The 16,602-nt window shown below is 42.5% G+C and overlaps 1 protein-coding gene across 2 annotated transcripts in view; it reads left to right on the top strand.

The window, feature by feature from the left end:
• The first annotated feature begins 8,021 nt into the window (after positions 1-8,021).
• Spata6 (spermatogenesis associated 6) overlaps positions 8,022-16,602 on the top strand; it is an 84,546-nt gene continuing 75,965 nt past the window's right edge. For both annotated transcript variants that reach the window (XM_041652151.1, XM_041652152.1), the window contains exon 1: positions 8,022-8,229. In XM_041652151.1, coding sequence (XP_041508085.1) covers positions 8,179-8,229 — 51 coding nt within the window. In that variant the 5' untranslated portion in view covers positions 8,022-8,178. The remainder of the gene's footprint in view (positions 8,230-16,602) is intronic.

Here is a 16,602-nt window from a genome sequence, read left to right as displayed (position 1 = left end):
ACTCAAGGGAAGATCATAACTTTTTTTTCATGCATTTAACAACATAACTCAACTCAAGGGAAGATCATAACTTTTTTTTTCCTGAGACAGGGTTTCTCTGTATGGTCCTGGCTATTCTAGAACTCACTCTATAGACCAGGCTGACCTCGAACTCACAGAGATCCATCTGCCTCTGCCTCCCAAATGCTAGGATTAAAAGCATGTACCACCACTTTCTGGCCGCACAATTATTTTTATAACATCTTTTTTTGTGATAATAATATAATAATAACCACGGTTGTCGAGAGTATTTGGTGTATTTTGCCTCACTTAATTGGCATAATTTTTACTGATAATACTAAAACAAGAAATAATACAGAATCATCATTCTGTAGGAAAAAGATGACTGCCCCTGAACTCGGACTGGTGTCCTGAGGTCACCGCTGTCTGTCCTGAGGTCACTGCTGTCTGTCCTGAGGTCACAGCTGTCTGTCCTGAGGTCACTGCTATCTGTTCTGAGGTCACAGCTGTCTGTTTTGAGGTCACATCTGTCTGTCCTGAGGTCACTGCTGTCTGTCCTGAGGTCATAGCTGTCTGTCCTTAGGCCACTGCTGTCTGTCCTGAGGTCACAGCTGTCTGTTCTGAGGTTACAGCTGTCTGTCCTGAGGTCACTGCTGTCTGTTTTGAGGTCACAGCTGTCTGTCCTGAGGTCACTGCTGTCTGTCCTTAGGTCACTGCTGTCTGTCCTGAGGTCACTACTGTCTGTTCTGAGGTCACTGCTGTCTGTCCTGAGGTCACTGCTGTCTGTCCTGAGGTCACTGCTGTCTGTTCTGAGGTCACAGCTGTCTGTCCTGAGGTCATAGCTGTCTGTCCTTAGGTCTCGACCAGACCAGACCAGAGCAAACCAGTCTCAACTGGAAGAGACAAGACCAGACTGGACCAGACAAGAATATACTGGTCAAGATCGGTCCAGACTGGACAAGAAAAAATAAACAAACAAACAAACAAAGAAAAACGGACCTGAACGGTCTAGACTGGAGCAGACTGCACTTGACCGGATTCTACCAGACCAGACGAGTATCTGCCAGAACAAACAGGACCAGATTTGTTTTGACTGGTACAGACAAGACGAGACGGGACCAGACCAGACCTGGTTGACTCAACAGAGATCAGGGGTTTAATTAGTCCGGCTAAGCCAGCAGAGAGACTCAGTTCTTGGTACCAGTGCATTCTTAGAGGTGAGAAGACAAGAAGAAAAACAGAACTCTAAGAGGAGGAGTCTTCTCCACAGGAAAGAGGCAGGAAATGTGTCACTAAAGCCATGAAGGCCTAAAAGAGCTGGGGGAATACAGGCAGCTCCAGGGAGATGGTGGGAGAAGAGGGCACAAAGGGACAAAATAGCCTGGTTTGGCCCAAGGAAACTGCAAGAATGCAGCTCCAAGGGTCGGGGTGAGGTCAAGTGAAGAGCATCAGCTGCAGCCTTACAGATCTTGGCTGGGAGTGCCTCTGCCTCCAAGAGCATCAGAGTGGTGCCTGGACACTCAGAGGTCGCTTCCTCAGACGCAGGGAAACATTTACACTAAGCCAAGGATAAACTTTTGTAATTGCTGGTGGATGGGGTACTGAGTGATCAGTGAACTGAAAGGCATGTCTGTTGTGGGTGCACTGGAATAGAGGGATAGACCATGAGGGAAAATACTGGCACTAGGAGAGCCTATCAGAGTCACAACACCAAATGTTGCAACTCGGATAGAGAGGTATCCTGGCAGTCAGGAGCTAGGGAGTATGACAAGGTCACACCACACAACAAACCTCATACACAAGATTTATTAGGAGGGGAAAAACAAGCAGGTGAACTGCCTCTGCTCAGGCGAGAAACAGCAGTCAACTGAACAGGATATAGGGCTTATATAGAGTTTCGTGGGGTGTGTGTGTGTGTAACTTTTCAGGGTGGAGCTTTCCAAGGTGGGATTTCATCTCCATAGATTGGGCTTTTTACTCTGTAGGATGGGGGCAGGGTTCAACAGTTAGGGCAGTTAAGAGTATTCTGTGGGTGGAACCTGGCAGTTAGAGGTCCTTGGAGAGGTCTGGCCATTCGTGTGGCTTGAGGAGCTTACACAATAGAATGGGGTATTTCCATGGGAAAAATTACATTGCATTATGGCCAGTGAGGATCTCCCCCCACCCATTCAGGTCATGTCAGATATCAGAGACAAATGGCAGAGGCAAACATGCAAAGACACAGCACTAGCAAGAGACAATTTGGGGTCAAGGCTATCGGGGTCTTGCCTGAGATTCAGTTACTAGAGCTTTGCTTCCTGGTGGGCCAATCCCCTGAAGTCAACTGCCACCTGCTAATCCTCTGACCTGGGCTCTGACACCCCATGTCTGCCTGCGCACCACTGTGTTTCTCACCATTGATAACAGTGGGCTAAACTCCTGAACCTGTAAGCCAGGCCCTATGAAATGTTCTTCTTTATAAGAGTCGCTGTGGTCATGGTGTCTCTTCACAGCAATAGAAAGTCCAACTAAGACACAGTCTGTCATTGCCAGGAAGTCAAGATGGCAGGGACTTCAAGCAGCTAAGCATATCCTTAGCCAGGTGCAGGGAGAGAATGCATGCATGCTTGCAGCTCAGCTCTCTTTCTCTGCTCTTCACATAACTGAGAAGCCACAGCCTATGATGGTGCTGCTCACTTTTAAGCTAACACTACCCATATCAGTGCATATGATCTAGACAATCAACCACAGACACGCCATGCCAATAAGCCAACTTGATCCAGACAGTCACTCCTTGAGACTTGTCCCTAGAGATTGCAGCTTGTGTCAAGTGACCATCACAAACACACAGCATGAATTCTGGGATCTTGGACCAGCAGAGGTTTAATCTTAAAGTCTTTACTTTGACTGGACCTCACTACATAGCCCAGGATGGCCTTGAACTCAGAGTGTTCTTGACCCTCTCCCCCCAAATGCTGTATTAAAGGCCTACACCATCATGCTTGGTAGGAGGGACATTCATGGTATTTAAAAATAATTTGCTTTCCTTTATTATGCGACCCAACTTAGATGAAACCTTTTATAGATTCCTTTAATGTCCAAAACGAGGTGCTGAATTACAAAAAGAGTTAGAAAGGGTTAAAAGGCTAAGTCCAATCACTTAGAGATGTTTAACATTGTGAATTCTTAGTGTGCTTGATAGCGTGTATTATCCAAGACAGATCTTATTCAAACACTGATTTTGAACTTCCTTCTGAAACATTCCACTTGTTTAATTTTTACCAGTCACCCATTAACATAAACCCAGACTAAAGATCCTTAATATTAAGAGATAATGGTTCTGTGTTCTGGTATAGGTCCCAAGACTGGAATAACTGGGTTTTAGCTCCCCTGCTTTATATAAAGGTAGAAGTAGAAGTACAGAAAGCTATTGGTTTTAAATACTGGATGACAGGCAGCCTACGTTTGATCACAAGGTGAGTCCAGGCTCTGCATGGGAATAGTTTCCCGGCAGTAGCGTGTGTAGAGAGAAGGTATCCAAGCACTACACAAGGCAGCCAAGTCAGGTTGGTAGCGGGGGCTACTGGAATATTTAGTTCAAGGAATTAGAGAAAAAAGTGAACTGTGCAGAGAGAACCCCAGAAAGCTATGAAAGATTTCCTCAAAAGTTCAAGGCAGAGGGATAAATTTGATTTGCAGGGAGTGGGACCTCTTGAGGCTTGCTAGGCAGCATCTGCTTCAGGATTGAGGCAGCACAGAAATACTTAGGGTTAGTTGTTCGTGGGCATAGAGGAACTCCAAACTTTCCCAAATAGACATAATTCCCTCTTAATACGTTGTATGTGCCGAAGTTTGTAGACAAAAAGTTACAGTCAATGATACAGAATGTTTGTAGAAGACACCAGGCACAGCAAGCTTATTACCTGCGAATGGGCAGGAAGTAGAAGCCTATGATCTGTGTGGTTTGTCCTCCAGGACCCAGGAAAGCTGCATCAGAGAGGGCGGAGTCTCATCAACATGCACCCTACTACACACTACAGTTAAAGAACCCCACGAAGCACTCAGCTCTGAGTTTATGCAGCCTAGGAGCCACTGGTCCGAAAACAAGTGTTCTAGGAGGAAGGAAGACATGGTCTGGGTTACAAGAAGAACACTTGCGCCTTGTCCAGTATATTGTCTTTCTCGTATGCCTGAGGATTACACGTAAGACAGCCAGCCAAGGCCATCTATGAAGACCTTGCGGTTACTACTACTGGCATTCTGCTGGTAAGTAAGCCAAGTAGGCTGACTTTAGCAGTGGAAACCATGCCCCGTGGTATGGCCTATAGTAGACTCATTTCAGCGAAGCCTATAAGTAAGCATAACAAAACACAGAGGGAAACATAGTTCAGAAGCCACGTTAAATTCTACCTATTAGTGGGGCTTTAGAAACCCCACAGGTTCTGCACTGGCAAAACACACCATCACGTCCACTCAGCTTTAAAGTAGGCAGCCAGTAATTAAACTGCTTGCTAGCATAAGATCAACAGTTAAAAAAGAAAAAAGCAGAATTTTATGTTAAGCAGTGTGTTACCAAAATATCCAGGAGCCAGCAAGACGACTCAGTAGGTAAACACATATGCTGTGTGAGCCTGACGACCCAGGCTGGCTCTCTGGAACCCAGGTGAAGTTAGAAGGAGAGAGCTGACTGATTCTACATCTACATAGCTGTGCTCTGAACACCATGTGCACACTGCGGCAAGTGCACATCAACACAACATAGATGTTGGGCATGGCATGAAAGTCTAATGATAAAAGTTTAGAACAGCTCAATGTATTTGTGTGTACCTGTAATCCCATTACTTGGGAGGCAAAAGCAAGAGGAATGTGAGTTCTCAGACAGCCTGGGCTCCGTAATAAGTTTAAGATCTAGCCTGGGCGTCCTAGTGAGACTACGACATTAAAAACATGGGGGAGTGGGCTAGAGATGGCCCAGTGGATAAAGTGCTTGGTGAGCAAACACGAGAATATGAGTTTAGGTCCCCAGCACCCACATAAAGGTGAGGTGTGATTGCATATCCTTAACTCCTGCCCAGTGGGATGGGACAGGAGGAAAGAGACAGGTGAACCCTAGGTGCCCACTAGGTAGGTAGTGTAGCCAAACAGAGGCCTCCAGGTTCAGGGAGAGGCCCTGTCCAAAAACAAACAAACAAAAAACCAAACCAAACAAAAAACCAAGGTAGACAATTGGTCCCCTCCACATGTACCTGCACAGGTGAGCACTAACACATACACGTGCACACATACATGCGTGTGTGCACACATATGAATTTAAGGCTGCAGATAATTTAATCAAGTTTGAGAAAAAAATTGAGACAGGGTTTTCCTAGGTAGCCCTGATTGGTCTGGAACTTGTTACTTACACTAGGCTGACCTGGAACTCACAGAGATCCACCTGCCTCTGCATTCTGAGTTCTTGGATTAACAGTGTGTATTGCCTTGTCTGACATGCTTAAGAAGTAAAGAGAAAATATGTGCGAAAACTAAGGGGGAAAGTGGTCTTAGGGAATGAAAGGGCAGAGAATCTTAATCGATGTGTGGGAACTAACGAATGGACATTCTTGAATTGAGTGCCGCATTAACCGAAATGAAAACTAACTTGGTGAACTGATCAGCAAATTGGAGACCCTAGAAAAGACAGATACTCATATGCCAGGACAACATACACCATCTGGAGAATATAAGGAAAAAAAGTTAAAGTGATTTTTGCTTCAGAGATGTGTGGTTAAGAGCACATGGTCGGTTCCTTGTTTGATCAGGCGGGTATAATCTAGATTCTACAGTCAGGAAAGGGCCGTGCACCTAGCCTGGGCAAAACAGAGCTGATTCTGGTGGTGCGGGAGTGGGTGAGGGTGACCCGGATCCGAGGATCTGAGAGTAGAAGAACTTGCCCCACTCCTTGCTGCAGGCTGTGCTTGGTGAGCTAGCCTGGGCAGTGCTGAAGAGCTCACCCTGGAGTGACAATGAGGGGGAGCTGACAGGCTGACCAACCCAGCTACCACCCTGGCCAGAACCAGGGTTATGAGTTGGCTTAACCTAACATCCACTCCAACTTCGAATTGTTGGAGCACGTGAAGGGGATGAACCTACAGATCCCAAACGGCAGGCTCTCCATGACACAGTGGAACAACAGGCTATCCAAAGGAGCCCCAGTGAGAGCCACTGCCAGTGGACTAGCAGAAGCCAGAGGCCTCAAGCCTGACCAGTGAACACTGGCAAATAAAGATGAGTGGACTAAAGGTAAACTGTGTGACTCAGCAGGCCACTCTACAGCGCCCACAACAAGATTCTCCTCCTTTTATTTTATTTTTATTTTTGCTTTGGTTTGGTTTTTTGTTTTTCTTTTAAATTTGGTTTTGTTTTTTTTTTTGGGGGGGAGGTTCCAAGGACTCAGGGTGGATGAGAGGGATGGGAAGATAAGTGGGGTCCAGATGAATGATATGAAATCCACAAAGAATCGATAAAAAAAAAAATACAAACTCAGTGTTGGCAAGAGTGGCCCAAAGCACCCATGCTTCTCTTGATGAAGCAGGAGTTGATGTAGCCTTAGAAGATATGATAGTATACTTTAAAATCCCATATGTGCAAAACGCACACTGCACAAGGGCCATCCCTATTCCACCACACCTGCATTAATAGACCTCTTCTAAAGGATTAAAATTATTTACGTATGTGTGTCTATGTCTTTGTACACGTGTGTGTACCAAGGTTCTGGAAGAGCACATCCGAGCTCCTGCTCCTGGAGTTACAGGCTGTTGTGAGCTGCTCAAAGTGGGTGCTGGGAACTGAACTCGGCTCCTCTGGAACAGCAAGTGCTTGTAACTGCTGAGCCACTTCTTGAGTGCTAAAATATTCTAGAATGTTCATAACAGTATTGCTAATAGGAGATAAAAGATAAACGAAAATGACCATTGATAGTAAATACAGTAAAGGATTTATAAATGTATACATCGATTTATAAGTCAATATATATCTATATTTCTGTGTTGGAGTTTTGTCTAATAATGGAAGAAACTTCAAATACATGACATCAATATTGCCTAGCTGTCCCAGCAAATCATAGAAAAATATATAAGTATTAATTCTATTTAACATAAAACAAGACAAATTGTGCAGTAATGAAGTTTGGGGATACATTCATGACAGTAGAAGACTTACTATAACAAAATCATTGGAGGATTTACTCCCGGGGCAGTTTGTAAGACAAAATCCAGGGCATTTTTTTAAGGCTTAATAACACTCTGTTTCTTAACTGGGTTATAAAAACTCAGGGACTTCCCCTCCATTGTCAGAATGTGTCCGGTACTCTTCATATACACATACTTTTCATATGCACATAGTTAACATATTTTGCAGTTAAAATGGACTTTAACTAGAGATAGCCTTTTAGGATCTTCTTATCTTTGATGATCTGTGGCCAAAATCTTTTCTGTGGATCTGTTATTGAGAGTTCCATCTGAGCAACAGGCATTGAGATTCACTCAGTGAATTGGACAGGAAATCCTGACGTGAAATTTAGGGATACACTGACAGAGATTCCCAGAACAGGTGACTAAGAAGAGGACTATGATAGTGATCCCGGGAGGTTGACTTTACTTGAGAGATCTTGGGTTCCAGTCCTGTTTTTAATCTATGTCTTGGTTGCTCATTCCCTATTTCTTATATTGGTTTTGTAAACTGTATCACAAAATTCAAACTCAAGGAAGATTACTAACTGTAATATAGTTGGGGAAACTGAGGCCCCAGATTGACGCCACTTCCCCATGGTGCCCTCACCACTTTGAAACCCAAGACTCTCAGACCTGAGCTCAGGTCAAAATTGTTCCCTTTTCTATCGGTTGGCCCTCACAGCTTGACATCACAGAAGAGCCACCCAGCCCCGTCAGAAGCCCCGCCCTCTGACTCTCAGTCTGGCATGCCCCACCCCTGCTCGGTTCTTCCGGCCCCGCCCCTCCGGGCTGCCATGACAACGAGTCCGCGCCCCGCGCTCAGCTGCTGCTCGGGCGGGACCCAGGCTGGACCGCGGGCCCCGGCCTGGGGGCCACAGCTGCCACCGCTGCCGCCACCTCATCTCCTCCCTGTCCCTGTCCCGCCTCGCGTCTTCCCGCTGCACTCGGGCCGGAGGCCGGGGTCCCTTCCCCGCCGCACCACCCTGCGCGGATGCCGAAGGTGAAGGCGCTGCAATGCGCCCTGGCGCTGGAGATCCGCTCTGTGAGTATTGGCTCTGTCCCACCCCAGCCTCCGGGTCCCCCTGTCCCGACCCTGGACACCCCTGGAAATGTCGAGTGCCCGCCCACTTCAGCCTCGCGAGGACCTCACCCCAACTTCCTTTTGGAGTGCTTTCGGATTTCTTCTACACCGCTTCAGAGTGCTCTCAGGACAGTAGTTCTCTTTGAATTCCTCTTTACTCCTGTTCTGGTGAGGGACTCTTAGACCCTTGCTCGTCTGGGGGTGTGTGTGGCATTTCCGCCAAATCCTGCAGGTTTTCAGATTCTTTCCCACGCTTCCTATTAGCGTAGGAACTCCCTTTTTATCAAGGTGGAGTTCCTAATTTTCAAAACAACTTACTTTGTGGCGTTAGTGCACCAAGTTTCTTGCCTTCTCCTCCCGGGACAAACCCAACTCCTCAGAAGCCTCTTCAGCTCTTTCCTCTAGTACCCAAACCCTCCCGACTTGGAGAGGGTTCTCCTTGCATCCTTCCAGGGGTCCCATGAAAGACCTGGTTAGCTCTACTTCAAGCTTGCAATCCCATCCAGTTACTCTGAACATTCTTTTAAGGGGATCTGTCCAGCCTGTTTCGGTAAACCCAACTGAGCCCAGAGAAGGGCTTTCCGAGTGTTGAGAAGCCCCCACTCCACTTGATAACTACAAGAGTTTCCTTCCGAGAGTTTTGAAGTCCTTCCGTGTCATCCTGAGAGACCCTTTTTCCTCCCTTAGAGGAGAACTCTGGTTTTTTTTTTCTAATCCCTCCAATTCCTTATTCCATTTCTTTTCGTGCCTTCATCCGTGAATTGTTCTCATTACAGAACTCAGCCTTCTAGTTGGCATCCCAACATCAGTAGGCGCATTCTCTGTCATTTTCTGTGCCTGCCCCAAGGAGCCCTCTTGCATTTTCTTCCTATGGGCCCCCAAACTAGCTTTTCTTTGCACTTACCTACGCTTATATGTTCTCCCTTTTTCCTAGCTTTCCTTTCTCTTCTTGAAGCCGCAGCGACACTGAATTTAAACCAGCACAGAAGTCACAAAGTTCTTTCAGGTCTTTTGTTCAGCCTTAACGAGGAGCTTGGGTGGGGCAGAATGCAGCAGGGGTGGAGGGCAAGCGAGTTTCAGGGACTCCAGAGTCTGCTACAGTTGCCGAGGTTTTTTACTCAGAAACGCTGTCCCTAACTTTCGGTGTTTGCATCACAAGTTGACTTTCTGGCAACGTTTGTTTTGCAAAGAATGATTAGTTTACCGAAATACTGCATAATGATTTCTAAATGTGCTAGATCCCGGACAGTTAGCAAAACTCTGAAGAAGAGTCTCTGTAGACTTCATTATTGGCTGCCGCTTCCTCTCTTTGTAACCAATAGCTTAGCTGCTTGCCGGAAAGCTGCTGCACTACAGGCTGGCTGCCCTCTGTTGTCAGTTCTTTGCTAGGAGGAAGTACTCTGTTGTGATTGTAGCCCTGGGAGTCAGAGACATTTTATCTCACTATGCAGCTTTTCTTACTGAAGAAAATGGATAGCTATATCTCCGGAGTATGCTGGTGCAAATATTGCTGTTTTTTTATGTATAAATATTTGAGTTACAGTGTTTTATAGTTCCCCAAATTTTCTAAGACATTCCTTCATCTCTTTAACTATTCTGTGTGCTGTTGTACAGATGCTGTATTTTCTGACCAGCAAGAGCCTTTTAAATGACTCTAATGTTCAGAAGGGGGAAAAATGGCGATTAGCAACTACAAAAGTTAAATAAAATTAATTTGGCTTTAATTGAATAGAGGAATCATAGGACCACAAATATTTTTTATATCTTTTTATTGTAATTTTATCTTAAACTTTTGTACATTTACTGTACATAAAAATCAAAACTGTAAAATCTATGTTAAACAAGGTTTTCACCTTTAGTAACCACTGTCATTGTGTGTGTATAAATATACACACACACTCTTATACATAGTATATTTATTTTCTTATGTAGCAGGAAGAATATACATAAACTAAGCTGCACTTTATTTAATATATCCTGGAGATCACTCTACATCTGTGAAGAGTGCCATCTTGTTTTCTTCCAGATTTCAATCATACAGAATAATTGGAAGAGCATTTTAATGAATAACTCTTGCTTATGATCTGCATTAATTTGATTTGCTGAAAATCTGAAAGTTAATTGCTGATACCATAATATTCCTAAATAATGCAACATGCATACTCAAATATGAGGATTCTGTATATGACCACAATTCCATGATCATAAGTGGTATAATTAATAGTATATCTTAATATTGTGTCCACATTTAGGTTTTCCCAGTTGTCACAAAGATAATATTTATAATTAACTTTGAAACCAAGATCAAAAGTTTGTATATTAAAATTAGCTATTTGATTGTTAGGTTTTATAATCAATTTCATTATAGAGAATTCTTTATTTCTGTGTTATTTTGCTTTCTATCGGTGGATTTTGGTAAGTTCACACATTCATGCCATCATTACCCAGATCGATATTTAGAAATATCTATCACTATGAAGTTACCTCATGCCCATCAATGGAAAGGAGCTGCCCTTCTGATTTGTCTCTCTAGATTAGTTTGCCAGCAATGGAGCAACTTCTATTTATTTATTTATTTATTAAAAGAAAACAAACTATCTTTTTTTCATTATACATACCAATCTAAGTTCCCACTCCCTCCCCTCCTTCCATTCCATCCACATACCCTCCTACTCCACCCCCATCCACTCCTCAGACAGGGTAAGGCACATTGCTTTGGGGAAGGCCCAAGGCCCTCCATACTATATCTAAGCTGAGCAAGGTATCCATCCAAAGAGAATAGGTTCCCCAAAAGCCAGTACAGGCATAGGGATAAATTCTGGTGCCACTGCCAGTAGCTCCTCAGTCTGTCCCAGCCATGCAACTGTCAACCACATTCAGAGGGACTAGTATGGTCCTATGCTTGTCCTTCCCAGTCCGACTGGAGTTTGTGAGTTCCCATTAGCTCAGGTAGACTGTTTCAGTGGGTGTCCCCATCATGGTCTTGACTTCTTTGCTCATATTCTTATTCTCCCACTCTTCAGTTGGACTTTGGGCACCCAGTCCAGCAGCACTGGAATGTCATATTGGAGACATACAGTGTGTAATATTTTATATCATGTGCTGTGACTTTGATATTCAATAATGTTGCATGTTTTGATGGGTTGTTCCTGTAAATCATGGAGTAGTATTCTCTTGTATATGCATATGACAATATACGTATTAAAAATCGGATTAAAACATATATATTCGCTGTGTACAAAGTGGTTGTATTTTCTTTCTGTCCTGACCTGACAGAAGCAATTAAGAGAGTAGAGAGGCATATTACTTATTTTGTGTTGCTGTAATAAAATGCCATGCTCAAAACCAACCTCAGGAACAGAGAGTTCATTTTAGGTTATGGATTGAGATGGGTGGAGTCTATCCTGGTGGGGAAGGCATGGCAACTGTTGGGGATGGCATGGTGGTAAGAGCAGGAAACTGGCCAATCACATTTCCATCTGCAAACATGAGCAGAGAGAGACAAGGAAATGGGATGTGCCTATATACTCTCTGTATCTACCCCAGTGATGTGCACTTATAGCAGGGCTCTGTCTCATAGAGGTTCCATCACCCTTCTTCCAAACATTGTTACCAATTGGATACCACGTGTTCAAACACATGAGGTTATAAGAGACATTTTTCTTTCAAGCCAACCCAGAGATTTATTTTGGCTGATGGTATAGACGATATTAGTCCACCATGGTGGGTAAGGCATGGAAGTAGGGTGGCTTTGCCCATGGCACAGAAACCTTTCCTGAGGGCAGTTCACAACTTGGCAGATCAAGAAGCAAACAGAGGGCCGGAAGCAGGGCCAGGCTATAACAGCATCCCCAAATGGGGAACACGTATTTAGAAACATGAGCTGGTGGGGGACATTTCTTATTTAAGCCATAACAGTGATATTTTGATGTATGTATATTTCATGAAGTGATTAGGTCAAGCAATTTAACACATCTATCATCCCACAGAATTTTGTAATGAGAACATTTTTTAATTGTTTTAGGATGTTTCAAGTTTATATTGCATTTTTATTAACTGTAATTGCCATGCCGTGTACTGTATCCCCAGAAGTTACTCATCCTGTCTGAAGTTTTGTTTCTTTAAATCAGCATCTCTATATTTTCCTCCATGACTTCCAGGTTCCTGGCAGTTAGCCAACATCTCTATATTCCCCTCCACTATTCCCAAGGTCCTGGTAGCCAGCTTTGGTTTTATGCTTCTGTGAGTTTGACTTTTTAAAAGATATTATTTACAGCTGAGATCACAGTGTTTGTCTTTCTGTGTCTGGTTTACAACAGTTAGTGTAATTCCCTCCAGGTTCACGCAGAAATTGCAAATACTAGGATTCTTTTTTTGTTTTAACTATGTGTCAAATGTTTAGTTAATCTTACATTCAATGTTTATCCATGATGGCCACTTAGGTTGATTCCCTGTCTTGTTGAATGGAAATAATGCTGCAACGATCACAGGTGCGCTGATGTCCCTTTGGATATATATATATATATATATATATATATATATATATATATATATGGAAGTGGGGTTGCAAGGTAGCTATATTTTTAGTTATTTGAGGATTCTTCATGTTGTTTTTATAGTGGCAATACTAATTTAAATTTCCGCCATCAGCATTCAAGGGCTCCCATTTATCCACATTTTTTGTCTACAGAAAATATCTTTTTCTGCTGTGCCTAATTTGAGCTGATACTTTGTTACTTGATTTGCATCCCTGTGATTAGAGGTGGATATGCCCCTTTGCAAGTGTGTGTTGGCCGTTTGTATGTCTCCTTCTGAGAACTGTCAATTCAAGTTCTTTACCCCATTTTAACATTAGGGATTTTTTTTGTCTTCTTGCTGTTGAGTTCTTTTAATTCTTATATATATTCATACTAACCCTGTATTAAATATCTGGTTTAGTGTGATTTACACATATTCTCCCATTCCATTCTCTTCTCTTACTCTGTTAATGGCTTCCTTTGATATACAGAAGCTTTCCGAGTTGATATCATCTGTTCTCTTATGAGGGCTATTTATTGTATCCTGCCTGTGATTGTCATGGGTAGTGCTATGGAGAGTCATTCTTATCAAAGTTTGTCTTGCGTGCTATCTTCTGAAGAGACCAGACTCAGGTAGAGAACATCCCATGATGGATTGTTGCCCAATTTTCTTCTCTTGTGGTGAAATTTAATATTTTCCTTTATAATAGGTTTTACATAAGCCTGAAATCTCTACTTGTGGCTTGAAGGTGTGGCACCTTCCTCTCTCCCTCTCCCTCTCCCTCGAGCAGCTGTCTGCTGCAGTATGGTATTAGGAGTGACTGTGAGGTGTGGCGTGTGATGCTGTGGTTAAGATGCAAGCGAAGCACAGCAGGCAGCGAAGCCTGGGCCGTGTCACACAGCATTCTGTGTTGTCCAACAGAGTCATGTGACTCGGGAGAAAATATATTGCTGGGGAGAAAAGTGTGACTTTCCTAAGGAATCTTTCAGGAATGACGTGATATGCCAAGTCACACATTTTAAAAGATCATCTAAAGAATTATCCTTGCAAAGGTTTTTGTATTTAGTATTGGACACTTCTCTTTGACAGGAAAGGACTGCTCTTGCTGTTTGGACTTGGTAATTCCTTCTTATGTTGAGTATTTCAATGCTCACATCTTTTATGAGGAGGAGGAAAACAACGTAGAGCTTAAATAGATCAGCATGGGGAGTGGAGAACTTTCTTTAAGGCTTATTTTGGTTAATTTTATGAAATTCTAAGTTTTTCATTTCTATATTTACTTCACCTCATTACTTATCTCAAGCTAATGACACCATGCGGCGGACAGTGCTGTGTCTTTCCAGGGACTGCCTCCATCTGGATCCTTCATAGTTGTGATCCTTATTCAACCAGGCACTGCCATGCTGCCATTAAAAACTTTTGATTGCAAAATATTTGAGACTAACAGGAAAAAATATAGATAGAAGATAATGACAACTTCCCCCATTTAACAGCAGGAAAAGTATAAGTAGTAGATCCTATGGCTTCCCCCATCTAACAATTGATTCTTATTAATTTTGATGCATTTAAAGAAATCAAATGCCACAAATGAAATTCAGGTCTCCTTCTACTTCCTTTGATCTTATTTTTCTCCCTTCTGCCTGCGAGTTAAGGTAACAAATACCCACAGATTCTGAAACAGGTGCAAACATACCTTTCAGTTTAGCCTTGGCCAAGCATTTACATGTAGAATAAATTCCTTGGTTATGCAATTATTTTTCTCTCTTGCTAGAATAATTGGTTTATTTGTTACATATTTAGGTCAATTGCAAAATGCTCCTGTTAAGCAGAAACTTTTGGAACGTTTAGTTTTGTTTATTGGCTATTATTATTGTTATTATTATTATTATTGTTATTGTTATTATTATTAGTTGTTGTTGTTGAGCTGAGGACTGTGGGCATGCTAGGGACATGCTCTGTGACAGAGCCCTGCCCTCAGTGCTTTTGTATCTTTTAGAATGGAGGCCCTGGAAGTACTTACAGGGGAGTAGATGTCGAACTGGAACTTTGAGTCTTACGGTACCATACGTATTAGTTTCCTAGGATGTCTGTTATAAAGTGTACTTTGAAATGGTCTTTCCCTCACATTTCTGGAGGCCAAAACCATAAAGTAAAGGTGGTGCCAATATGGTGGCTCTAGGCTATGCTTTGGGTTGTAGCTGTGCAAGAGGAGTCTGACCTTAGCAGTTTACCTTTCCATGACTGGTCCTATTCACAGCTTCTGCCCCAAGGAATGAGTACCGAGGTTTTATATTTATTCTCCCTTGTTAAACATATCTTGAATACTAGACATTTGCTGGTGGCAAGTGACACACTCTTCAGTGGTCTCCTAGGGAAAGCTTTGTTGTTTCCCTTTAGTAATATTGTTTTATTTTATTTTTGTAATTTGTTTTGTTGCTGGTAAAGAAATGTTGTAGACTTAAAAGTTTCACATATTTATCATGTACTGTTGGTTTTTAAAATCAGTTTATGTGGCTGCAGCACACATCCAGAAAGTTTACAAACCCAAGTGTGTAATAGAGGTGGTTGCCACCCCAGCTGCCCTCCGTTCCCCTCCGCTCACATCCCTTCCTCCTGTCACATCACATCATAGCTGGGCCTTCGGAAATCCAGTTCTCTTGCTCTGTCTGTGCACTGTGAACTCTTTACACCTAACTTCTTTGTAAAATGGAGTGATTTTGGCTCCTTTCTGTGAACCTGCCACTTTTTCTGTATTCGTCCTGTTGCTGATGGACATTTCGTTGTTCCCAGTGAGAGATCCTATAGGCAATGCGGCTGTGAAGTCCCATATGTCTCTTTGTGATGCTTTCAGGTTTTTAACTTTGGATTCAGCAGCATTGCTACTATACCATATCGGTTGCATGACTACTTAGGGTTTTATATGGAAAACCATTTTATTTGCAAATAAAGGCAGCCTGTTTACTACCAACTGATCCTTGGTCTAATTTTTTTTCTTGCCTTTATTTATGTTATTGCTTAGAATCCTCTCTGTAATGTCACATGATCTAGTTTTGAGCTGAAGTTAAGATTCTGAAATTTTACACATGAGATTAGATTGAATCTATTGAGATTGCTATTAATAGACTTTTTGTTTAATACCATCTCCCACTTTAAATTTCATGTATAGGCAATCCAATATAAGATTGTAAGGCTTTTATTTGTTGAATTGTTTTAGAATTCTTTTATTTCTAATTTTAAAATTATCATAGTCAAATTATTTTTTAATGATTTTAAACTTTAAGGAAATTATATATTGTCCCAATGCCTGTAAAACTGGACATTAAAAAGATTTTATTTTTTTCATTTATCTTTTTTGTTACATGCGTGTGTGTGTATCTGTCTGTGTGTGTATATGTGAATTTGAGTGCAGGAGTCTGCACAAGCCAGAGGAGGGTGTAATATCTCTTGGAACTGGAATTATGAACCACCTAACAGGAGTGTGGTTTCTCTGCAAGAGCAATAAGTGCTCCAACCACTGAGCCCCCTCTCCAACCCTGAAACGTATTTTTTGACATTGAACTCTTTGTCAATATGTGATAATGTGATAAATTATTTTTAGAACATACTGGTTGCATTTGCTTTTCTGGGTTGGACTGGACAGTTTTTAAATTTGTTATCTTTTTTGTTTTTATTTGAGAGGTTTAGGTCTTCGAGTTACATGAATATCTTTATCCTAGACAGACAGAAACACAAAGAAAAAAGCCTGGGAAATAAAGGACAGGAAAGGCATGTCAGAGATGTTCCTCTCTTTTGTCTTTTTCATTTAGTATTATCCGA

This window comes from Microtus oregoni, unplaced genomic scaffold, assembly GCF_018167655.1.
Source record: "Microtus oregoni isolate MIOR12 unplaced genomic scaffold, Mior012 000005F_ref0000423, whole genome shotgun sequence".
Classification (NCBI taxonomy): domain Eukaryota; kingdom Metazoa; phylum Chordata; class Mammalia; order Rodentia; family Cricetidae; genus Microtus; species Microtus oregoni.
This window is presented reverse-complemented; position numbering and strand designations above follow the sequence as displayed.